Genomic DNA, 26,297 nt, shown 5'->3' with positions numbered 1-26,297 from the left:
GTCAGTGCCCCTATAAATAAGAGATGGGACCCCACTGAATTTATAGAGTTCTCACGCATCCTACCTCACAGAGAGAGAGTACAGCCCGGTCCTTTCATTGCTGTCTCGCAGAAGGTAGCTCCCGTCGCATCCATTGGAGAGGAGAAGAGCCTCGGCTGCATGGCGGGTGAGGTTACCATGGTACCACCTGCGGAGGAGAGAGCAGCACTTTCACTCAGGGTGAACCACAGGGGACTCTTCCTGCACTGAGTTTTCCTCTCAGCAATATTCTCCACTCTGGTAGCCCCGAGACCAAACTCTGAGCCAAAACATCAAGAAAAGGAAATTGCTGGATGAGGCTGAAGGGGAAAGGAGAGAGTTGGCTAATCGCAGAGTATTATGGGTTGAATTGTATCCTGTTGAAGTGCTAAGCCCTAATACCTCAGAATGTGGCCTTATTTGGAGAGAGGGTCTTCAGTGAGTTATAATGAGGTTATTAAGGTGGGCCCTAATTCAATAGGACTGGTGTCCTCTTGTGAAAAGGGGACTTCTGGAGACGAACTTGCACACAGGGAGAATGCCGTGTGAACATGAAGAAGGCCATCTGCAAGTCAAGGAGGGCAGGCTGGAGCAGATCCTCCTTCACAGCCCTCAAAAGGAACCCACCCTACTGACGCCTTGATTTCGGGCATCTAGCCTCCAGAACTGTGAGATAGTCACTTTCCGCTGTTTAAGCCACTCATTTTGTGGTACTTTGTCGTTGCAGTCCTAGCAAACAAACACACACTTTACTTTGTAGACAGAAAGATGTTTTAAAATCCAAGTCAAAAATAACCATAAGAATAGGTTTTGGGCAATTTTCTCTCTTTCTTTTGGTCTCTCTCACACTCTCTTTCGAAAGTGTGGTACCACCTTTTGCAGTGTAGAAAACCACTGAGCTGTCATACCAGAGTCCATTGTCATGAGGGAAATGAAGTTGAGCACAAAGAATTCAGATGTTTTATACTGAGATGCAAGCCTCATCCAATATTGTTTCAAACTGAGAAATATCTGCACAGCTGGGGAAGTCCCAAGGAGATTCAAACTGATGTACGTGTTTTAAAAAACAAAAAACAGGGCTTCCCTGGTGGCACAGTGGTTAAGAATCTGCCTGCCAATGCAAGGGACATGGGTTCGAGCCCTGGGCTGGGAAGATCCCACATGCCAAGGAGCAACTAAGCCCGTGAGCCACAACTACTGAGCCCACGTGCCACAACTACTGAAGCCCGCGCGCCTAGAGCTCATGCTCCGCAGCAAGAGAAGCCCCTGCTTGCCGCAACTAGAGAAAGCCCACGCGCAGCAACGAAGACCCAATGTAGCCCAAAAAAAAATTAAAAAATAAAAATAAAAACCAAAAACCAGAAAACAGAAACACATCAGAAAAGGTAAAATATATCCACAGTAGAAAAAAAAAAATCTACGTAGTTCAAAAGAAAACATAATGAACATAAAGCTTTTTTCTCTCCCTTAACCCTCAGTCCCCCTGTTCCTTTCCCCAGAGGACCCCACCGTTAACCATTTTTTGTGCTTCCTCCTAAGAGGTGTCCCGCGCATGTAGAGGCGTTCAGGCCTGTCCGCTGCCGCAGTTCTATGGAAATAGAGCATTCCAGGCACACTGTTGTGCACCTCACTCCTGTTTCCTAATGACAGTTCTTTCCCGTTCTTTCTAATGAGCTGGTAGAGAGAGTTCAGTGTGGTAATGAGGACTGTGGGCTCTGCAGTCACTTAGCCTGAGTCCCGATCTGGGTGGCACCTCTTATTAGCTGTACCACCGTGGGCGAGTTACCTAACCAATCCGAGTCTCCGTTTTCTCACCTCTAAAATAGAATTAATAACAGTTGTACCTTGTGGGCCAGTTGTTAAGTCCTGCTCACATTAACACATATGAAATGGTCAAAACAGGCTTGGCAAACAGCAGGGCTCAAAACACATTAGGAGTTGTCATGAAGCCATTGAGATCCACAAAGCCATAACTTGCGATGTATCTTCTGTGGCGTGATTTTCTTGTTGCTCAAATATAATTGTTTATTACTTTCAACTTACTGCAGATAAGAGAAAGCTAGGTCCTGGGGACAGTAGCTGCTGCAAAAGACCAACGGTCCAGAGCAGTGGAGGGGAAGGGGACACAAGCAATTACACAAATATTGATAATGTCAGTGAACTAAGTACTGTTAAAGAGATGTGCATGGTGTACAAGGAAGACCCCTGATCTGGGGGTGAGGGATCCTACTGGGATGTCCCTGTGGCACGATATTTTCACCTGATAATAAAAATTAAACGTAAGACCAAATGTAGAAGGAAGTTTCTACATGGGTCTCCAAGCTACCAGTTTTCTAAATCTGCATTTCCTAATATCTGCTTCTTTAACACATTTCCTCTTTGGGGCAGAGATGCCTCCATCCTGTGTTAGAAATGTGCTTGCTAGCTGAAAGCAATGGCAAGGCAAAGCATTTTATAAGAAATCCCATTGACTTATTTACCCATTCATTGGACTAATGCCCAGACATGCTCAAATCTTCACGGAATGAAATTCCTACAAAAGACAATTGGAACCTAAAACTAGTATGTTGTATGTCCATTATACTTCTTTTTTTTTTTTTTTAAAAAAGGGCAGTTGGAGGAGCTAAAAGTGAGGCTATCAAAAACTTCAGGTTTGGTTACAGACAAAATTCTAATTCCTTTTGATAAGTGAAATCTCTACGAGGTCACAAGTTCTTAAATACATTTTGCCTATAATTATTTTTTGAATGAACATTTCAGCAAACCATTCAGTTTGAGCCAATAGATTACTTATTGGAAGCAACAAAATTTGTTTATTTGTTTATTTATTTATTTATTTTGGCTGCGCAGTGTGTGGGATCTTAGTTCCCCCACCAGGGGTCAAACCCGCGCCCCCTGCATTGGAAGCACAGAATCTTAACCACTGGACCACCAGGGAAGTCTCTTGAAGCAACAAAATTTGATCAACAAAATTCTAAATGTAAAGAATTTGGACATTCCTTGGGATTCTTTTCAACAAGATCTGATGTCTGTCTAAAGCATTTACAGAATTCTGATCATTCTAGCTTGGCGACAGTTTTTACTGAGAACTTTTTTATGGTAATCTTTTAAACAGTAGCTATATATCATAAACACATAAGAAATCCTTGAATATAAAGCAAGAAGGATCACACTGTGCTCTAATTTGGAACATGTCAGGGAGTGTTAATTTCTGGGTGAGAAACATCACTTGGTTGAGTCAACATCACTGTCACAGTTTTCACGGAGTCCTGGGCCTGGGCAAACCTAAGACAGAGGCTTCCAGGCAGCACCTACGCTTCATGATGTCTGCAGGGCAGTGAGGACCCTCACGCCCCAAACAACTCTTCCACAAATACCTAAACTCCCTGTCTTAACTGAGTTAAGCATCCTTTCCTAGGAACTTCAGATCAGCATATCTTCCAGGGAATTGACTATAAAGCCAAATAACATTACATACCCTTTGCAGGAATATGTCCATCTTTGGTAAGGATGGTTCAAGACTGTGTACATGAAGAGTGAAAGGTTGAAAATACAGTCTTATTCAGCTGGTAGTTTTCCCACAGTTAACCTTCTCTATCTTCTATCATTTGACTTTATAAATCTTTATCTATTAAGTTCAAATCTGTGCAAGGCATTGTAGTAGGCAGGTCAAAGGGAACACAAACCCAGGCTGAGCCTCAAGAAACCATTAATCTAGTCAAGAGAGTAAGACAAGTACTTTGCAAACTACATCCAAGAGAGAGTAAAGTATCCAGTGGGGGTTATAGGAAGAAAGATCAAGGCCATTTTTTATTAGTTAATTTATTTATTTATTTTTGGTTGTGTTGGGTCTTCGTTTCTGTGCGAGGGCTTTCTCTAGTTGCGGCAAGTGGGGGTCACTCTTCATCATGGTGCGCGGGCCCCTCACTATCGCGGCCTCTCTTGTTGCGGAGCACAGGCTCCAGACACGCAGGCTCAGTAGTTGTGGCTCACGGGCTTAGTTGCTCCGTGGCATGTGGGATCTTCCCAGACCAGGGCTCGAACCCGTGTTCCCTGCATTAGCAGGCAGATTCTCAACCACTGCACCACCAGGGAAGCCCCAAGGCCATTTTCTGAATGACCCAACATCTAAGTAGGCCTTGAAGAATATGTAAGTTATTTTTTAAAGTGTGCATTATTTTTTTCTGATTATAAAACATATGTAGTAAAAATTAAAATATGTACACATACAGAAGAGAAAATGAAAGTCTTTCACAGAAGAGGAAATATGTATTTCAAATAAACAGTCTCACTATTAATCAGAAAAATGCAAATTAAAACAACAATGCAGTACCTTTGTAATCCACCAGATCAGCTAAAATTGAAGGGTTGGTATTAAGTTCTGGAGAATTTGGGGGCCATGGATATTATCATCTACTGTTGGCAGGTGTTTAAGTTGGAGGGGAACTTAGCACATCTAGTGTAACTGGACATGCACACATGACCAGCGACTCCACTTCTGGTGGCTTATTAGTGAAACACTCACACGTACACAGAAGGAAGTGTGAATTAAGGTGTCTACTGCAGAGCGTTTGTGAGAATAAAAATTAGGAGCCATCCTAAATATCCACCAACAGTGAGATGACAGATAAGTGCAGTGCAGTGAGTGCTCATAGGATGCGATTATGTTAAAAGTTAACCGAAAGAGTTTGAAAAGCTAAGAGCGTTGTTGGTTGCCAAATGCTAAAGGCAGGGGGTTGGGTGCTACCAACACATTGTGAGGGGGCACCAGGAATGATTACCACCCTCTGATGGCCGATGCAGTCCTGAACAACTGAGAATTGTCCCTCTCAGAATGCTAATCACTCCCCCACGGAGAAACACGGAGTGAATATTTGTGTCCACGCACATCAGAGTTGACAGATCCCAAAACATACTGTTAAGTTAGAGGAACTGGTGGCAGGTATAGTCTGAAACCACTTAATTTTGAAAAATCTCTCTCATTCCCTCCAAACAATACAACACATACACATATAATAATATATAAAAGCACAAAATAGAAGTCTGATAAAATACACACCAAACTCATAAGTTTGGTCCTTAAAAGAAGGAACCAGGATTGAGGGCGTTGTTAAAGGGGACTTTAGCTCAATCAGATTTTCCTAATTTAGCTTGTTCTAATGAAAAATAAAATAAAATACACGCATATATTAATTGGGTAACTAAAATTTGAAAAAAAGAAAATTGTATGTCTACCTTGATCCAACCTCCGGGGCCCTGTTAATGTTGGCTTTATTTAAATATTTTACTTAATTTACTTATTCAACTATTGTTTATTGAACACTGGAAATGATCTAGCATTTGCGGGGAGGGAGAGAGAGACTTTTTCTCTATTTAAAGTCTGGTGGGATATGGAGTGACAATCGTTCAGGGAGCTATTCTGTGCAAAGGGAATAACAGGAACAAAGGCCAAGAAGCAACAGAATGCCAGGTATGTACAGGGTCAGAGCCCTGCATCGTGGGGTGAGTAATTCAGGTGAGTGCCAAAGGGCAGCAGTCAGGCATGGTGAGACGAAGCTGGGAGGAGACTGATGCTGTCTTATACTGGGCCCTGGATGCTGACAGTTCCTCGGCTGATGTCTACACGGCTTTTTGTGGATTAATACGCATATACAATAGCTCATTACATAGAGTCCTAATTGCACGGGCCTAAAGTTCCTGTAATTGGGACTGTGTTTAACATTTTTTTATTTTGTTCTTCTGATTATTAGATGGAAGAGTCAAATTTTAAGGGGCTTGAAACTTACAAAATTTGGAAGTCTCTGTAAGAAAATTAGTATAAAATTACCAAAAAAAGAAAAGAATAATTATTTAGAATGAGAAATCACAATAGATTACAAATTTTAAAAGCTGACATCAACAAAAGGCAACCTATTGAATGGGAATAAATATTTGCAAATCATATATCTGATAATGGGTTAATATTCAAAATAGATAAAGAACTCATACAACTCAATAGCAATAAAACAAATAATCCAAAGCAATCCGATTTAAAAATGGGCAGAAATCTGAATGGACATTTTCCAAAACAGACACACAGATGGCCAACAGATATATGAAAATATGCTCAACATCACTAATCATCGGGGAAATGCAAATCAAAACCACAATGAGATACCACCTCACACCTGTTAGAATGGCCATCATCAAACAGACAAGAACTAACAAGTGTTGGTGAGGATGTGGAGAAAAGGTTGGTGGACATGTAAATTGGTGCAACCACTATAGAAAACAGTAGGGAGGTTTCTCAAAAAGTTAAAAATAGAGTTACTATATGACCCAGCAATACCACTCCCAGGTATTTATCTGAGGAGAATTAAAACACTTATTAGAAAAGATATATGCACCCCCATATTCATTGCAGCATTGTTTACAATAGCCAAGACATGGAAACAACTAAATGTCCATTGATGGATGAATGGATAAGGAAAATGCTTTATATATGTATATATATTCAGCCATAAAAAGAGTGAAATCTGGCCATTTTTGACAACATGGGTGGACCTTGAGTGCATTATGCTAAAGGAAATGTCAGACAGAAAAAGGTAGATACCGTATGATCTCACTTATATGAGAAATCCGGAAAACAAAACAACCAACCAAACTAAACTAAACTCAAACAGACTCAGAGATACAGAAAACAAATGTATGGTTGCCGTAAGGGAGGGGGTTGTGTGTGAACTATGTATAGGAGATTAAGGGGTACTAACGACCAGATATAAAATAAATAAGCCACAGGGATGTAATATACAGCATAAGGAATATGGTCAATAATATTGTAATAACTTTGTAGGGCACAGATGGTTACTAGACTTAGCATGGCGATCATTTCATAATGTACACAGATGTCAAGTCACTATGTAGTACACCTGAAACTAACATAATATTGTATGTCAACTATATTTTGATTAAAAAAGAATAAAAATTCACCAAGCTTTAACTATGAAAAGATAATAAATAAGTAAAAATAAAACAACAACAAAAAACAAACGAAAAACCAAGTTCATGGATAGAGAGAACAGATTGCTGGTTGCCAGAGGTGGGGGAGGAAGGGATAGTGAGATGAGTAAAGGGTACCAAAAGGTACAAATTTCCAGTTATAAAATGACTAAGTCATGGGGATGTAATGTACAGCTTGGTGACTACAGTTAATAATACTGTATTCCTTATTTGAAAGTTGCTAGAAAAGTGGATCTTGAAAGCTCTCATCACAGGAAGAAAAAGTTTTGTTCACCATGTGTGGTGATGGTTGTTGACTGGAGTGATTGCAGTGGTCATTTTGCTATATATACATTATCAAATCCTTATATTTATTTTACTCCTGAAACGAATATAATGTTATACGTCAATTATATCACAAATTAAAAAAATAAAATAAAAAACTGACAAATATCACAAACATTTCAAAACTGAGAAAACAACTTATATTCATTAATTAAGTGTTTACATACCCCTATACTTTTTTTTCTCTATACTTTTGGCCATGTCATCTCTGGTTATTTCTTCATCTAAAAACAATTGTATACTACGATTTTCTATATAGAGAATAGAATAAGAATTCAGTCTTTCACCTATAATGTTTTTTAAAAATTATTGATAGCATAGAAAAGTTATTTTCAACTTCACGATATGATATTGCTAATGAAGTTTTTAGGACCGTTGGAAAATTTGAGAACCTCTATCAAATTTCTTTCATAAATGAGCTGTAAGATTTCAGGGTATTTAAAATTTTAATGTTCAGGGATTAATCTTAAATACTCTTTGAGTTGACTACATTTATTTTAACTACATCACTAGGGTCTGTGCAAGGCAGAGGACCTGAAGCTGAAGCTTCATTGGCTTCACACTCTCACTTCTGGTGATTATAAAAGCCATGTCTGGGGCTTCCCTGGTGGCGCAGTGGTTGAGAGTCTGCCTGCCAATGCAGGGCACACGGGTTCGGGCCCTGGTCTGGGAAGATCCCACATGCCGCGGAGCGACTGGGCCCGTGAGCCACAATTACTGAGCTTGCGCGTCTGGAGCCTGTGCTCCGCAACAAGAGAGGCCGCGATAGTGAGAGGCCCGCGCACTGCGATGAGGAGTGGCCCCCGCTTGCCACAACTAGAGAAAGCCCTCACACAGAAGCGAAGACCCAACACAGCCAAAAATAAATAAATTAATTAAAAAAAAAAAAAAAAAGCCATGTCTGCTTTTTATTTTTTAAAAAATTAAATAATTAAAACTGTTTAACTTAGTCAATAAAAGCCACATATAATCCCTCATCGCAGAGAAAATCACAACCAGCAGCTTGGTTTATATTTCTGATTTTTGTACAGTGTGTGAATAAAGTCTAAACCCTAATAAGACCCTTATTCAATCTTTGTTTACATATTACTAATGATGCGGAACTCACTACTTCCCAGGCAAGCCCATTCCATACTTCCATGATTGATGGCCAGAAAACTCTTGCCTATATATCAAATTAACGTTTTCTTGCTGTACGGCTTTCAACAGATGGTCTCAGAGCTACTTCTTGGGTTTATATAGATGATACTTATACAAATAGTTAGAAACATTTAGAATGTTCTCTCTTTTGTGTCCATCATCTTCAACTTCTCCTTTTACAATAGATTTTCAGTCCCTTGATCACCCAGAGAACTTATCTCCTCTGAATACCTTCTAAATTTTCAAAATCTATCTTCAAGGTAAGATCTGACGTGCAAAACAAAGCCCCACAGGATCTCCCCATTCTGGCTGCCAGGTACGCTGTAAGGCAACCCAAGATTGCATTCGTTTCTTGACAGTTGCATCATGCTGCTGATTCACGCTAGACCTGCTGTGGATTAAAACCCCCAAGCAAGTCATCTTCCTCTGCGGCTCTGCCACTTCTCCCCCAGCTGCATTAGAAAGGTGATGTTTTTAGAATTAAGTGCAATAAGAAACCTTTTTGCTCCTGGGAACTGCCAAGCAGAAAGGAATGCTAATAAGCAGCTAACCTGGGTCACAGACACCCATGCAGTATCAGTGAAAATTTTGCGAGGTGAGAGCTGGCCTTTGTCTCCACTCTTTTCCTTAGCGATGAGTCCTTCTGCTTCAATGGCTTCTGGCGCGTTCGCTATGTGACACCACACGAATAGCAACCTCTGTCTTTCTCATCTGCCAAGGTGACCAATAATAACACCTGGTAGGAAAACTCTCTTATTTTCATGTTGGAACACTGACTTCTTTAATAAACTTCTCATATGACTCTTTAACTTTTGCAGAAGAGAACAAGGTAAAAACTTTGCTATTTATACAACATATTATGAATATGCTGGACACTATACTGCGTGCTGGGAATATGACTTCTCTGCTATTTGGGATAGGGTTCATTCTCCTGAAACTTAAAAAAAAAAAAAAAGCCTTTCTGTCTCATTTTCTCTGAAGAAGGAAAAAAGAGCAAGAAATTACTCTTTATAACAACACTTTCGAAGCGATGTTGTATTTTCCTTTTCGCCCAAGGTCCACACATCGTCATAAATAAGTCTCAAGGCTAATAGTCAGCAGAGGCTCATCAAGCTTCCAAAGAATATTTGTACTGGGTTTATGAGATTATCAAACCCACAGCTGGCCTTGAAGGAAAGAGTGGCGTTATCCCTCCCATGATACAGTAACAAATCAGGAAACACCCACCCACTAAAGAATTTTCATAGCTGCCTCTCAGTAAGATACAGGAAATAAGATCAACCACAGAGAAAGCAGTCGGGCTTGATCCAGAAAGCTGGTCCTCAGTTCTGCCTCTTCTCTCGTTCCCGTGCCCTTTGTGTTAGAACCTTCTGGGAAATTGCCCCGGCCTATTGGAGCCTTCACAGTTTCTTATCCCAATCGGTTTCATTGTCTTAATTTGCTGATACAAGTTTATATCTCATTCTGCTCTGTCCTTTAAAGGAGAGGCTTTCAAACTTTTCGAATTGGCCCATAGTATAAAATACATTTTGCCTTCCTCTCTTTTGCCTCTCTCTCTCTCTACACACACACACACACACACACACACTTACATTATAAACGTACACAAAAAAAAAAAAGTGTTATAGGAAACAACACTATTCTCCTAAACACTATTTACTATATTCTTTTCTATTTCTTTTTAACAAATATTGATTGTGACCCACTAAATTAACTTTAAGAACACTCTTGGGTTGTACCTGGTGTTTGAAAAACAATGTGAAGCCTTTCCACTCAATACCCTGAGATTTTGTTAGGAATTCACATTTGCAGGCCTCCTAGACCTGCTGAATTATAATCTGCTTTTATCAAGAGCCCCACATGATTGCTATGCAGTTTAGCGTTTGAGAAGCATGGAGCTGAAGAACCCTTGGTCCTAAAAACTTTAACTCATTTCAGTAACCTTGATGGTTTGAGTGTACAGAGTGTGGTATCTAAAAGCGGGACAAAGAGAGCAAAGAATGTACTAAGGAGCTTTACAGTACTTAGGAAATAAGTACTTAGAGGAAACGAGAAGGATCTGTGGCAAATTTCATCAAAAAAAAATCCCCAAATAGCTGCCATCTTAGTGATGGGGGCAGTAAATGGTATAGAAGGAAGAGCCCGTGATGGGATGAAATGATCAGGGAAAACTTCATGGAGGAGGAATACCATGAGTTGGAACTTGAAGAATAGATATAGAATTCATCAAGTGTGAGAGAAAAAAGCATTCCAACCAGAGCAGTAGCATAAGCAAAGGCACTGAGGTTGACATACGCATGGTGTATACAGGAAACACAATGCCTACCTGGAACAGAGGGTCTATGTTGAGGAGTAATGCAAAACAAGACTGGAAGAACAAGTGGGCACAGAAATCAGTCTTGCATGTTAAAACATGAGCCATACATCCGTTTAGATTACATACATCTTGGGGAGAAAATTTCTTAGTAACCCACGTTTACAGATTATTCATATATTTAATGACATATTTTTCCCCTTCCTGGCAAAGAGAAGTGACATAGAACCTAGATTCTGTCCCTTCAGGCTTATAAAGAGGACATACATTTCAACCCAAAGCAATAATAGAAATTCCTAATTGTGTAAAAAGAGCTAACAGGCGTTGGAGTTGAACAGCCAACAAAAGCTCTCTTCTTTGGAGAATTTTCACTTTTTTTTTCATTTTCAAACTTATTTTCACTTTTGAATGACGCTGACACACTTTCTGAACTCTCTAGACCAAAGATGGCAAATGCATAACCTATGATGCTGTGGATAACAGAGCTTTTCTTAAGGCCATGGATAGCACAGCTCATTGATCTGTCTTCTTGCTTGCTAAGTCTGTGCTTGGCCTCAGAATCCTGCTAACACAATGATAATAGAATAAAAAATGAATCTATTAGGCAATCTCAATCTAAGCAATCTTAACTTGGGCTCATGTGTCCTCAGCACTTGAGTCACTCCATGGGATTTGCTTTACAGCTGATTGCCTTTGTGTACATTTGTTCACAGTGTTGGTGCTAGACACTTTGACTTCATGAAAACATGAAACGCTTGACTCTTTAAGACATCAGAAATCATGGATTAAGGAACAGGAAATGTCTTATTTAGCTCAAAAACTATCAGTGCGGCAATTTGTATTATAGTCAGGCAGTGGCGTATATTATGTGACAACGTGGTGTTGACCACATAAGCATGTTAAGTCCCCTGTTCACAAATGTGGGCTGACCTTTCCATTGATCATAGCAAATGGACCCTGACCAAGGAGAGAACCAAGGAGAGGCTTTGCAAAAAGTTTGAAAGTTCTATGTATCGCAGTGTGATACATAGGGGAGGCTGAAGAAAGACCATAGTCTTTGCAATCAGGAGGTTTCCGTGATGGAACCAGCTTGTCTGAGGCTTTCCACATTGCAGTTCTAAATGTCCACATTTACAAATGCTAATAGCAGAGCTAAATGGTGAGGCCAGCTGCCCCAGGCTTTAGGAAGCATACCTGAGTGATGACAGAGGCAGAGTATGTGAGTATTTGGTCAAACAATGAACTAAAGGTGGGGCCCCAAGTGTTTTTTTGCGGGAGTCAAGGCTCAGCTACAGGGAAACAAGACTGAAGGGGTATGATAATTCTGTGGGAGTTGGAAACCAGGATAAACTTGTTCCTGAAGGAGCCTGATGAATGAGGAGAGAAGTTCTGAGAGATGGAAACACAGAAAGAGAGAGACTCAGAGATCCAGAGACACAGATGGGCACAAAGAGTGAGAGATACATAAGTCAAAAGCTGTAGAAAGAGAGATACTCAGACCTAGAGACAAGAGAAAGGCACAGCGGCTCATGTAGCTAGCCAGAAGCACGTAGGGACAGTGACCTAGGGAACACAAGTAGAGACCCAATCAGAGTGGTCCAGGAGACAGAGGCAGAGAAACCAAAGTGAGAGAAAGATACAGACCCACAGAGCATGACTTGGGTCAATGCACCCAGGGCTGTCAGAGACATGAGAGACCCGCGGGCAGAGTCACGGATGGGGAGATGGGGGTTGGGAGGCAAATTGCGTCTCATTCCAGCAGAAGTCCTCTCCAGTCCCCAGGTCAGCCTGCACAGTACACGAGTGGCTGTAAAACCAAAAGAGCATCATTGCTCCTCCAGTGGTTGGGGCTCAGGGAATGTTTGATTTGGACTGGGAACCAAAGCTCAGAGACTGACTAGAAAAACTATTTCATGGATAAGAGCTTGAGGGGGACTTGAATGCCTGGGCAGAGATCCTAAACCAGATGCTCTCTCAGGAGGGCTCATCTCGGAGCGGAATCAAGCTTGACTCTGCACTTACTGTGGTTATTCTTGCATCTTATATACATCATAAAATGCTGCTTCAGGGTAATTGTCTTTGGATTGTAGTTGCCATTGACAACCTACCATTGTGGGTTGGGACAGGAGACAGAGAAGGTCACTTTCAGGAAGCTATAACTCTAGGAAAAAGTCCCAAACTTTGGGGGATGTAAGAAAAAGATCTTTGTTTCATTAGTTTATCTCCTGTCTCTTCCATTGTTCAGATGCTGCCTCTAACCAACGTCAATTTGTCCCAGCAGTAAAAACTTTTGTTAAGAGGACTGAGTGAGTCTGAGGGTAATAAATACAAGAACATCACCAGTGTTGATGTGGAGGGCTGAAGACAGGGACCTTGAGTTCTGGTCTTGGCTTTGACCCAACTTGGGACAATTCAGATATTTAAACATCTGCTCTTTGTCAAGTGCTGAGCTTGGATGGAATAGACAAATATGAGTAAACTACCACCCTGCCCCTAAGGAGATCACTGTCAAAAAGAGTGTACTGTGCTCAGCCTAGAGCAGGTGGCCAAACGTCTTAGGGCTTTAGGACTGACATCTAGAAAATGATTCTAAGATTATGTAGAGAATTAACCCAAAGTATAGACTCAACTGGTGGGGAGTCAGAATCGTACAAGCAATCACATGAGACCCAGGCAACTTTAGATATTTACAATGAGAAAGCAAACAATGGATAAATTAGAAGAAATTCATGCCATTAAGATTTTCAAAACTTCTTTGATGCCATTCCGAAAAAATATACAAAAGCAGAACTCATTCTTATTTGGATGTGAATCACTTATGTTTTTAGCTCAGTAGAATTACTGGCTTCCACCCCTGTTCCTTCCTTACTATTCCCAGGTCCTCACTCTAGTTTCTTATACACCAGTCTGTAAACTCTCTCACTCATTAGTTTTATTGTCTCTGGACTCATTATTATTGATCATGCTCAACTACCAGATTAATCTACCTTAAAAAAACCCCATGATGACCATGTAGTTCCACGTTCCTATAAACATTCAATGATTACATATTGTCAAATGATGTTTGACCAAAGTCCAAACTCAATCTATTTAAGGTCTTCTGGAATTTGGATCAATCTAAATATTCAAATTTTAATACAGGGAAACAGGATAGCCTGGGAAAGACCAGACCCAGAACCTCCTTTGAGAAAGAACAAGAAACAGATGATGAAAATGTATGCTACCAGAAAGTAAGAGCAAAATTATATGCATGGTACGAGCACAATTCAATCTACGTGCACGTGCGTGTGTGTGTGTGTGTGTGTATGTGTTTACAGAAAAATATTTTTTAAAGACTGGAGAGAAGTTGAGCAATATGTCATTTTGTGTGGTGGTACAGGGCTGACATTTTTGGTGCTCTTCTTTATTCACCAAATTTTCAGTAATTAATACATTTTATTATTATTTTAAAGTGTTTATTATAAATAATTCCAAATATACAAGAAAGTAGAAAAATTAGTATAAATAATACCCACATTTAAATAATACCCATATTTTAGGTGGAATAATTTTTAACTTTTTGCCAGATTTCCTTCACATATTTTTGGATGAATGTTTTAAAAGTAAGTTACAGATATCATAGCACTTTAATCTTAAGTAATTCAGCATGTGTCTCTCAAAAGCAACATTCTCTTACATAGCTATACTTTTATCAAAACAAATTAAGTTATTGCCCTTAGGCTTTTTAAAATTTCAATATTTTTGAACAAAGAAGGTCTAACAACAGATAACGGGAGCAGGCACTAGTAGTCGGGGAAGCAGGACCACAGGGAATCTGTAGGTGACCAAGTGACAGCCAAGACTTAGCTACGTGGGCTGTGGTTGGGTTCAGACAGGTCCATCTCAGGGAGTAGGAGCCAGAGCATGGGGGATCAGACTAGGAATTTATCCTCGTTGATAGGATAATTGAGAGGAGTTGGTGGGGGCAAGAAATTAACCCAGGCTTAAAAAACAAAACAAAACAGGCTAAGTGTATGGTTATGACACTAGAAACTAGAAGAGGAAAGCCAGGTGGACGCTTTCTCATAGAATGTAGCTGAAGGTGGGCGCTCTGAGAGGTAAAGACCAGAACAGGACTGAACGATGAGTAACTGCTGGGTCCCAGGGACTGGGAGGGTCTGAGGCCATGTGGACACTTTTAATTTTCTGAATATTCATATGTTTTGCCACTTTTACTGTTTTATTCATGCCATTTTCTCTTTAGAAAATGTCTTATTCTCTGCCTTCAACTGACAAAACTCCTACAGGTTCCAAGGCCATCTTCTCCACATCCAATGATCTCCTTCTTTCTTGCCATCTGCTGTGTGCTTTATGTAGACACTGCAATGACCCTCAGTCCCTCTATCCTGCATTCTAACTCCACCCACTCGTGCATTCTCTGTCCTCTGCACTGTAAACTCCTTCAGGGGACAGCCACTTCTTCTTACTGTCAGCAACTCACACACTGCCTTGTATAGTGTCATCATTCAACAGATGGGTCTATGAATAAATGGAAAAGAGGATGAATGAAACAAAGTGACCCCACTCAATGTGGAGAACGTGTGTGGCTAGATTTCCACATGTAAGTAGAAGGAAGTCACCGTTACCCATAGAGGAACAGAAACACAACTGAAGAGGAAATTCACTTTAGTTCAAGCAGAGATCAAACTGTACACTAGTTACATACTCTCGCTCGGCCACAAGAGAATCACCTTCCATTTTTAGAGTCCAAGATTACAGAATTGTGCCCAGAAGAGGAACAAGCTTTTTTGCTCTACTTGGTATCAGCTCTGTAAACAGCTTCCTTCAAAGCTTTGAATTTACTATACTTTTCTTAGCCTATTTGATTTGCCTAGCCCCCAAAGAAAGGAATCTACACACAATTCAAAAAAGTTCTGATGAATTAGGATATTGACCTGGCTCTGTATGCATGTCTGTTATGTGAAGAATGTGAAAGAATAATGTCTTTTAGTAAAAAAATGTGTTGGTGGTAGTAATCACAGAACATTTTTTTCTCTCAGTTCTCACTAGCACTAACAGTGCTGATATAATAAGCAGGAAGTTGTGTTAGTGGAGAGGCATGTGGGCTCTGGAGCCAAACTCCTGGATTTGAAGGTTTATGAGCGTGTCATCTTGAGCATGTGATAAAAGCTCTGTCCTTCATTTTTCTCATTTGTGAGCAGGAATGCCACTAGTGGTAGTATCTACCTGGCAGTGATGTGTGAATTTAATAAGTCATACGAGCAAAAGGCTTAAAATAGTGCCTGGCACATGGTGAGCATCCAACCCTTACTAAATTGCCGTTCTTAGAAGATGTACCTTCTTCCATCGGTGGAGAGAGAGTCAGCTTTGGAGTATGCGCCTAGGCACTCTCAGGGCACCACCTATGAGGTCTGTGACCTGGACAGTTCACTTGACTGATCTGAAGCCACCTTCTACATCTATAAAATGAGTATAATCATACTGTATTGATGGTGTTACTGTGAAGGCCAAACGATGTGAACGACCTGGTGCCGGCAAATGACCCTCACAACAGGAGGGCAACCTGGTTTGGTGGAATAAGCATGGACTTGGGACCCGGATTCTCTGGGACTCCAGGCAGCTTGATTTCTCTGCTAGTGAGTCTCCTCGTGTGTAAAGCTGGAACGTAGACACCTTTTGAAGGCCAGAGCTCCTGTATGCAAAATGCCTGCCTCTTCATAAGAACTCGCTTTGGTTATTGTTACTTATTCCCTGGGTCGTCAGCAAACCACCACGTGAGGGCCAGTTCCTACCAGGGTACACGTTTTGGTGTAGACTGTGAGCCAAGCATGGTTTTACGTTTTTAAGTGGTTAGGGGGAAAAAAGAAGAAGAATATTTTATGACTCATGACAACTGTATGAAATTCAAATTTCAGTGTCCTTAAATAATATTTTGTTTGAACACCGTCACAGTCATCTGTTTCTGTGTTATCTATGGCTGTTTTTGCATGACAATGGCAGATGTGAGCAGCTGAGGCAGAAATCATAAAGCCTGCAAAGCCTAAAATATTTATTACCTGGCTCCTGACAAAAAAAGTTTGCTGATCCCTGATCTGCTCTAACCTTCTCTTATATGGGAAGCAGCAGAGAAATTAGAGAGTTTTTAATTAATTTACTTAAATATCCAGAGCTTAGAATCTACTTTCTTGACTCTGACAGCACAGCCAAACACAGACACTTCCTTATAAAATTTGAGACGGGAAAACATATAAAAAAGGGAACATTTATTATATTTCTTGCTTGAAGGAATATGTCTGACTAGATAATTTGAATATTTAAAAATATGCTAAAATATTTTTATTTCACAGTATCCCTTTTGTGTCTGTAGTTATATAGTTTGTAGTTACATACAAAACTACATTGTTTTGTAGGAGCCTTTGTTATAATCAAAGAATTGCTGGAATCATAAATTGTTAACTGATTAGCAATTCTATCCTAGTTTGTTCCTTAGGTGGTGTCTCAGATATTCACTATTTGTTTCACAGCCCCGTTGTTTCATTTTGGAAGCCACACACAGCCTGCCCTCTATTCCCAATACACCTCCTGCTTCTCACTGACCATTCTCCGCAGCCTTTGCCCCTCCCTCCCCCATCCCATTCGGCCAACGTGTAAGTGAAGCTGAGCAACCATTGCAAATTGTGTTATCTCCCATTTGCTTCTGGATGCATTAATATGTTTAGGATGAAGGAAAATAAGTGTTTTTAGACTGATACTCTGCAAATGAGACACAGACATGCATCTGAGTTGCTTGATTTAGGTACTTTAGAAAGAATGTCTTCTGAGCAAGTCGTGTGTGTCCTAGAAAGGCAGGGGATGGATTTGTTACAATGCAGGGTTTAATTTGCAGAGCTTACAGATTCCAGAACCCGAAGAAAAATGGGACCAAAGAACAAAGATGTATGCCATCTCTTTAATTTAACCACCACCTTGTCTGTTTGTATCTATCAAAAATACAAACGTAAGAACCTACCTAACTACTCAGATAACCTATTAAAAACGATTTCAAAATGAAGGCATTAAAACCAGCCACTTTTTATCTATCAACTGCTTTAAATCATTTTGTTTTTAAGGAGCGTTTTAAAAACTGAATTAATTAGAAGTTTGGGGGTAGATTATACCTAACCAGTAGCCTAGAGGTTCAAAGAAGAAGTTTCATTTCATTCAGAATTCTGCCAGAGGCAACAGGTCATTTTCAAGTTTTCTCAGATCTTATGACCTATGAGAGGTATATCAGGATTGTCCTAGAGGCACAAGTACTAACTCAAGTCCATTATTAAATTCTCAGGAATTTTGTAATCTTGTTGTTAAACCCTTGGCAGCTTGAAAATGCCTGTGATTGGAGTATTTATACCGGGGAAACAGGCAGACTCTTGAATCAGGGCTATCCCTCACCCAGGTGGTTTATTAACACACCACTGAGTATATTAAAAAAAATGCTTCTGAGGTTTCTTATTGGGGGGATGAAAATGTTCTAAAATTGATTTATGGTGATGGTTGTACCACTCTTTAAAGGCACTACAGGTTATTGAATTGTACACTGGAAATGAGTGAGCTCTATGATCTATAAAATATACCTCAATAAAATTGTTAAACAAATGCTCCCAAACCCACAGACGAAATGTCAATGTTTATTAATGGCTTTAAGATTCAGGTATATATCCAACAAACAAGGGCCCATTTACTCAGTGCTTCTGATGGATTTCTATTCCATGCAGTGATTCTCAACCCTGGTCTTGCTCTGACATCACTTGGAAAGTTTAAAAAGAAAACGCTCACCCCCAAGATACTGATGTCATTTGTCTGGTGTGTGGCCTGGGCAGGAATTTTGAAAAACTCCTTGGGTAATTCTAGCGCACAGCCAAGGTTAAGAACCGAAACCGTAGAGCAACTTCCCTAGACCACTGTAGCTTGCCTGTTGTTACAGAAACTGTCTTCCAATGTTTAAGACATTTCCAGGCCTTCTGAAATAGTGAAGTATGGACATAAAGCACCTTTTTGGGGTGTTTCTGGGTTGTATTGAATGTCCATCTCTGCACATGGAGGGAAGACACAATTCTGTTTCCTAGTGGGTTTTACCTAAGGTTGCTTCCTGCTACGGGCACTAAGGTGGGGAGAAGAGACAGTGTTTAGTTCATGTTTGTCATCCAAGTGAGTGCCAAGGGTACTCAAGCACAGAGCCTAGGCTCAAAGATTGTTGAATTAAAGGACCAGAGCTGAATATTTCCTTTGTCTCTCTTCTCCTCTGTGGCTTCCTACCAATGGTGGGCTGGGAATCCATATAACCAAACACATAAAGAATGATAGTTGAATAACTTCATACGGGTCTAAGTGAGAGCCCAGGGTCCAGCTTTAGTGCCTGGACTTTGTGACACCCATTTTGGATGCTCAGGGAACATTTTACCTCTGCAGTTTGGGGATTTGGTCTAGAAGGCTAGAGGTGTGCTGGAGCTCTGACTCCCCATAAGGGGAGTTTACTTTACTGAAAAGTCTAGCCTGTTACGTTTGATTTACCCTATGAAGGTAAAGTTCAATTCTGAGACCTCAAGTTTAAAATCTAAAGACAGGACTTATTGAGAACGCTTACAACACCCCAAAATACAATCTCTGCAGTCTTGAGGCAGAGAGATTTCATCCCTACTTTAGTTTTTCTCTGGTTAAGGACATAGACTTGGCAGATTGGAATCCCGACTTGTAACTGATGTGTGACCGCAGGCAAATTATTCAATCCCTTTGGTGCTTGTTTTCTTCCTTTGGAAGATGGAGAGGATCGCAGCTCCTCTGCCCTTGAGTGTTTGTGAAGATCAGAGCTGTTTAGTGAGACAGCAGGTGCAGGTCTCGCCTCTTGGGAATCACAGCCAAATCAGCTTCACCAGGCTATTCCAGGTGCTTCAAGGGAAAGGAGCAGTTTCTCTAGGAAATCCCCTACCCCTCTCTTGTGTAACATTTGCTTCTTTTATTACGTATCCTGATGCGTTGTCTCATCTGGTCCCTTCTTAAAGACGGGACTACAGTGCCTCTTCCTACCTAAATGTGTAACCTGTCTGGGGCAGTGTTTATCCTCTTCCTGACTTGTTAGTACTTAGAAGGCTCAAAGTTGCCCTTACAGACATGCATGAATGCAAGAGCTCACAAATGCAGTGTCCGGAGCAAGAAACACATATGGGACACTGCTGCAGACACTTCCTCGTTCTTTCTCCTTTGAAAAAGTCCCTCTCCCTTGCTGTAGGGTCTAGGCTTTCTGTTTATCTCACCAGCAGCGCAGCCCTCTTACTGTCAGTAGCTTGGAGCTCAGAACTTCTTATAGCACATTTATTCATAGACCAGATCAATAACAAGGAAGCCCAGCAACGACCACGACTGCAGCCCAATTCTGTCCCTAATCTCAAAGAACGTCCAGCATTTGATATTTTTTGTCCCATTTTCTCCACCTACTTGTTTTCACATCCGGAAAGGTAATCCATACTTTCACAGTGGAATTGGGCCCCAACAGACACAGATGAGTAAAGTGGAAAGGGTAGAAGATTGGGGTGTCAGAGAGAAAGAGTGCTAAAGATAATCATTCATCAAGATGAGCATTTGCGTAGGAGTGAGGAGTTAAGGTTCACCCAATAAGCGCTTGGAAAAGGGGACCTGCCCTCTTACCCCAAGTCCTGGAGCAGCTCAGCTTCTCCGTCCGACCTGCTCCACAGATCTGAAGGATCCTGGGTGCTCATTTTCCCTTCTAGAGATTCTGCTCTGCCCATTCGCACGCCTCACGTCCGCTAAGCCCCTGCGAGGTGCTCTGGGTAAGAGGCAGAGAGAGAGACGTTCTGCTACTCCTCACGCCCTCCCCTCCCCACTGCGAGAGAAGCCAGCTGGAGCTGAGTCTCCACCAGCAAGGAAGTGAAACTTGGTTACTCCTCCCACTGACACTCCCCGCCCTGGCCCCTAGGTGCTGGCAGGAGTGTTGTGTCCGTCAGGAAACACGCAAAGCTACGTAGCCACCTCTGAGGACACCCACGCTGCATCATGCCACACGCAGTTTCTGGCAAAGCAAATGAAGATCAAACTGCTCCAACTGAAATTGACTCTTAATTCCAACTCTCTTCGTGAGGCCAAACCATAGTTTTTCCTTAGTGCTATTTGCCTCTGGTTTGCCGAGGATGCACTCCATCACGTACACCTTCCGTCTCACCCACAAACATAAGGAGCATCGAGGAAGCTTCTGGATCAGGAACATCTTTCAAAGGGGGAAAGAAATCAGACTCAAACCACTAGCTTCCATCATGAAGTCTGGTTTTTAGCACTTTCTCAATATTTCTGCTTCAGTCACCTAAGCTTTCCAGCATACCCTTGACGTTCAGGTTGAGCATGATTCAGAGACAATTATCGTTCCTCCGTGGAAGAAGGACTGGGTGAGAAGAAGGTAGGAAAAGCTGCAGGGGGGCCAGCCGGGTGCCCAGCTAACAGGGCAGGTTAGAACTCCTGGAGTCTTCGAGTTCCACTTCCTTCCCTGGGCTTACAGCTGGTATCGCTCTGTGTCCAGACTCATGTGTAGAGAATGCCAGCTGCCTAAAAGTCCAGAAGGGAAACTGTCATCACTCTGAATGCTGGGGAATTGGACAAAGTACCGTAATGAATGAACAAAGAACGTATGTCGCTTCCTGTGCTCTCTCTGTATGTAACCTGCAGGAGAGAGTGTGCTTCTCTCTCGCCTGTTCTCTCTCTGTCTCTCCCTCTTGTCACACCTGACTCACTCAGGGTTCACCTCGGTGCTCTATAACTCACTTCTCCCAGTGCATCTGAGGACCAGCCGCGTCCCCAGGAGCATGTTAGAATGCGGAATTTGGGTTCATCCCAGCGCCTCTGAACCAGTATTTGCGTTTAAACAAGATCCCCAAGTTGACTCCTGTGCGAGTTAAAGTTTGAGGAAACTTTATAGGAAACCAAGATGGCAGAGCTGTTCCAAGAGGAGAGGCTGGTCGGCCCCTGGCATTATTCTAGCTTTTCTTACAGTCCTTCCCTATGATCTCTGTTTGTCAGTGCTGTGTGAGACCCTGGCTTACTCTGACTGCCAGGGAGAGATTCCTGAGTGGAGACTGGGTTCTGATAACACACAGGAATGATGGTACATCAACATTTAAAATTCTCTTGGCTACAGTTTGTTCAGAGAGAAGCGCAGTGTCCACTTGCAACAGAGGCCAATCCTGGCCAGGGAGATGCTGAATGTGAACACAGCAGAGATAGGGGGAGAGCCGGACAGAGTTCTTGTTCCCCTTCTACAACTCTTTGTTCAGGGTTTTAGTATCTATTCCGTTCCTGTTTAAGCAAATTCTGGTTTTTCTTTTGCTCACCTTTTTTTTTTTTTTTTTTTAGGAAAGTAGCAGAATTTACTAAGACAACCCTCATCCCCTTTTCTTTTTTTTTAAATATATTTTTATTTTTTAAACATCTTTATTGGAGTATAACTGCTTTACAATGTTGTGTTAGTTCCTGCTGTATAACAAAGTGAATCAGCTATATGTATACATATATCCCCATATCCCCTCCCTCTTGCATCTCCCTCCCACCCTCCCTATCCCACCCCTCTAGGTGGTCACAAAGCACCGAGCTGATCTCCCTGTACTATGCGGCTGCTTCCCACTAGCTATCTATTTTATATTTATTTGGTAGTGTATATATGTCCATGCCACTCTTTCACTTCATCCCAGCTTAGCCTTCTCCCTCCCCATGTCCTCAGGTCCATTCTCTATGTCTGCGTCTTTATTCCTGTCCTGCCCCTAGGTTCTTCAGAACCTTTTTTTCTTTTTTAGATTCCATATATATGTGTTAGCATATGGTATCTGTTTTTCTCTTTCTGACTTCCCTCACTCTGTATGACCCTCATTCCCTTTTCAATCTTCCTGTCCCCTCCCTTTCTCATTTTGCTATCCCATCTGTTGTCCTTTCCTTTGATGTCATTCTTTCTTTTTGTCACTTATTCCATGTTCCCCAGGACCCCTCCCATCCCTACCGCCCCCCTGCTCCACTAAGTCTGCATGCATTCAGCATCATAGGGGAACCAGTTGCCGCAGAATTACTAGATGGTTTCAATAAAATTCTGGACAGTCATAAAATATTTGGTAATATTTTTGATATTAGATTGGTCACATGCTACATTATTTCTTTTAATTAAAGAAACTGCAACTTTTGCTTTCAAACACTTTGCAAACCAGCACAAAGAATATTTTTTAAAAGCACATAGTTCACTTCTTACTTATTTCATTATTCTCTTTTCATTGATGCTTGTTCATGGAACTGAATTCTTTCCACACTGTATTGCACATAGAAATGGGCACAAACAATCGAGCGTTTTAACAATTTTGGAACATCTTATTTTTTGTTGGAAAAATATTTTCTTTTCAAGAAATGTTATAAATGTTATCAAGATAGTCATCGTCGGGATGACTATCACACTCAAATCATCAATTTTCTCATAAAGAGGATTCAGGGAGAGCTATTTTGTCCAGATTTGAATTTTTTTTTTTTTTTTTTTTGGCCATACCATGCAGCTTTCAGGATCTTAGCTCCCTGACCAGGGATTGAACCTGGGCCCCAGCAGTGAAAGCACCAAGTCCTAACCACTGGACTGCCAGGGAATTCCCCAGATTTGAATTTCTAACATTTGGGACTACCCTAAGAAGAACTTTTTCAAAAGAAAGAGTTCCATGTGGTTGAAGACCCCCCCTTTTTTTCTTATAATTGTTCAAGGAAGTTTTTCTTTTTTAAATTTTTTTAAATTAATTTTTATTGGAGTATAGTTGATTTACAATGTTGTGCTAGTTTCAGGTGTACAGCAAAGTGAATCAGTTATATATATACATATATCCACTCTTTTTTAGATTCTTTTCCCATATAGGCCATTACAGAGTATTGAGTAGAGTTCCCTGTGCTATATAGTAGGTCCTTATTAGTTACCTATTTTATGTATAGTAATGTATATATGTCAATCCCAATCTCCCAGTTTATCCCTTCCCCTCTTTCCCCCTTGGTAACCATAAGTTTGTTTTCTACATCTGTGACTCTATTTCTGTTTTGTAAATAGGTTCATTTGTACCCTTTTTTTAGATTCCACATATAAGCGATATTATATGATATTTGTCTTTCTCTGTCTGACTTACTTTACTCAGTATGACGATCTCTAGGTCCATCCATGTCACTGCAAATGGCATTAATTTGTTCTTTACTATGGCTAATATTCCATTGTATATATGTACCTCATCTTCCTTATCCATTCCTCCGGGTTGAAGACCCTTTTAAATCTTTTCCTAATTTATTTTTCTCTACAGAAAGCTCAGATAACACAGTGTTGCTTTGCACCTGGTTACCTGGCAATGGCAACTCTACTCACGCTCTTCACAGCACAGAAGGAATGGTCCTTTAGCTCCTTTGGTTGGTTAACTGTTAACTGTTACATAAGCATGATCTCTTCTCCATCATTGATGTTGGTGGGAAAGAAAGGATACATTCTGTAAAGGGAAACCATGGCTTGGGATTACCATGGACTGAGGTTACCATAGCTTGGGGTTGAGGGACTCTTACTCTGTTTCCCACTGGCTGTTCTCCCCACCCATGAAAAAGAAGAAATTATCATTTCATATTAAATTGGAACAGAGGAACAGCAGAGGAAGAAAGAACTAACCATTGTTTTTCAGCTGCAGTCCGGCTTTCCAAAGGGAAGTCTTCCAGCTCTCCTCCTAATTCTGTGGCAAGCTCACAGCTGCCATATTGCTTTTAAAAGTATGTCAGTTGGAGTTTTATTTCAAGCTGACACTTCTGTGTTCTCTGCCACAATTATGTGATCACTTACTACAGTATCAAAGGCCAAGGCAATTGGTTGTCTTGAATTAACTGGGACCCTATTTCATTTTCTTCTCTCGTCTAGATAACCAGTCCTAGCTTCTTTATTGGATAAAGCTGTCTGTATGCGGCTATAACTCGCCAACTTCAAGGTATAAACTTCACTCTAATCCCTTCCTCTCTCAGGAGAGCAGAAAACCAGAAACAAATGAAAGGATTTTCTCTGAAGGGGAAAGGAAGGATATAAACACGTTGGATTTTACTTTCCTAAGCATTCCTACAGAAAACATGGTTTCCTCGGTGATTTAAAATTCTGAAAAAATAACATCAGCAGACCCAAGCTGTGGGCTCCCAGACGCTCAGGAAATAGTTCATAAAGGTAAATTTTAGTCATTGAGAAATACAAAGCAGCCAAGTGGTGATGTCAGCTAGGCATGTGGTAGAGGTGACACTGCATGACTTTTGAGGGTAGGTCGTCATAAGAAGCCTTGAGCTTCAGCCTGGTCTCTTTGAACACCCATTCTCCAGGCCTTCCTTCCAGAGTGTTCCCTTGTGGAACCCAGCTGTCATGCCGGGAGAAGCCCAAGTCACGGAGTGCTTCCTGTGTGTGCTCTGTTGACAGTCCCAGGAGACCCAGCTCAAGTCATCTCAGCCAGGTTCCAGACACACGACTGAAGAAGGCTCCAGATGATTCCAGCCTCCAGCCAGCTGAGTCACTCCCAGTGACTGAGTCCCACTAAGTCCCAAGCATTGAAGAGCAGAGACAAGCCATCCCGTCTATGCCCTGTTGGAATTTGGGATCTAAGGAATACACGCACATAATAAAATGGCTGCTGTTTTATGCCACAGAGTTTGGGGTGATTTGTTACCCAGTGACAGATAACTGAAACACTTGTTTACCATCTGGGTCACCGTCTAGAATGTGAGCTTCAGGAGGCAGTGACTTTAAGCGTCTTCACAGCTATGTATCTGTGATGGTTAATTTTATGTGTCAACTTGGCTGGGCCACAAGGTGCTCAGATATTTGGTCAAACATTATTCTGGGTGTTTCAGGGAGGGAGATTTTTAGTGAGATTAACATTTAAATTGGTGGATTTTGAGTACAGCAAATTGTTCTTCAGAATTGAGTGGGTCTCATCTAATCAGTTGAAGGCCTGAACAGAACAAAAAGACCAGCCTCCCCGAAGCAAGACAATTCTCCAGCAGACTGCCTTCAGACTTCTTCTGTAACATCGTTCTCACGGATTCTACAGCAGATGGTCTTTGAACTCAAAGCAGAACATCGGCTCTCCTGGGTCTCCGGTCTGCTAGCCCACTCTGCAGATTTTGTACTTGCCGCCCTCCAAATCAGATGAGCCAATTCCTTATAATAAGCCTCTTTATATATATGCATGCTATTGGTTCTGTTTCTCTGGAGAATCCTAATACAGTATCCATAGTTCTTAAAACTGTGGTTCTCAGCTAGGGGCAGCTTTGCCCTCCAGGGACGTTTGGTAGCATCTGGAGACATTTTGGTTTCCCAACCCGGGGAGCCCACCGGCATCTAGTGCACTGTGCTTCCAAGCGTCAGTGTACAGGACACCCCCGACAACAAAGCATTGTCTCACCCAAACAATCAGAAGGGGCAGTCTGGTCCACGGCAAGC

At 41.3% G+C, this 26,297-nt stretch overlaps 1 protein-coding gene and 1 long non-coding RNA gene across 3 annotated transcripts in view; one reads left to right on the top strand and one right to left on the bottom strand.

Annotated features, from left to right (window-relative positions):
- The window catches only part of DAPP1 (dual adaptor of phosphotyrosine and 3-phosphoinositides 1), a 58,685-nt gene extending 38,089 nt beyond the window's left edge, over positions 1-20,596 (bottom strand). For both annotated transcript variants that reach the window (XM_082462362.1, XM_082462361.1), the window contains exons 1-2: positions 20,477-20,596; positions 65-187 (exon numbers count right to left, since the gene is read on the bottom strand). In XM_082462362.1, coding sequence (XP_082318488.1) covers positions 65-187; positions 20,477-20,577 — 224 coding nt within the window. In that variant the 5' untranslated portion in view covers positions 20,578-20,596. The remainder of the gene's footprint in view (positions 1-64; positions 188-20,476) is intronic.
- Positions 20,597-21,119: 523 nt separating this feature from the next.
- On the top strand, positions 21,120-26,038 carry LOC309661094. Its single transcript, XR_014263857.1, has 2 exons — positions 21,120-21,239; positions 24,738-26,038. It is a non-coding gene; the product is annotated as an uncharacterized lncRNA (long non-coding RNA).
- The last annotated feature ends 259 nt before the right edge of the window (positions 26,039-26,297 follow it).

Source organism: Balaenoptera physalus (genome assembly GCF_965194825.1).
Source record: "Balaenoptera physalus genome assembly, chromosome: 5".
In the NCBI taxonomy this organism is placed as follows: Eukaryota; Metazoa; Chordata; class Mammalia; order Artiodactyla; family Balaenopteridae; genus Balaenoptera; species Balaenoptera physalus.
The sequence above is the reverse complement of the archived record's forward strand: the minus strand, read 5'-3'. Positions and strand labels throughout refer to the sequence as shown.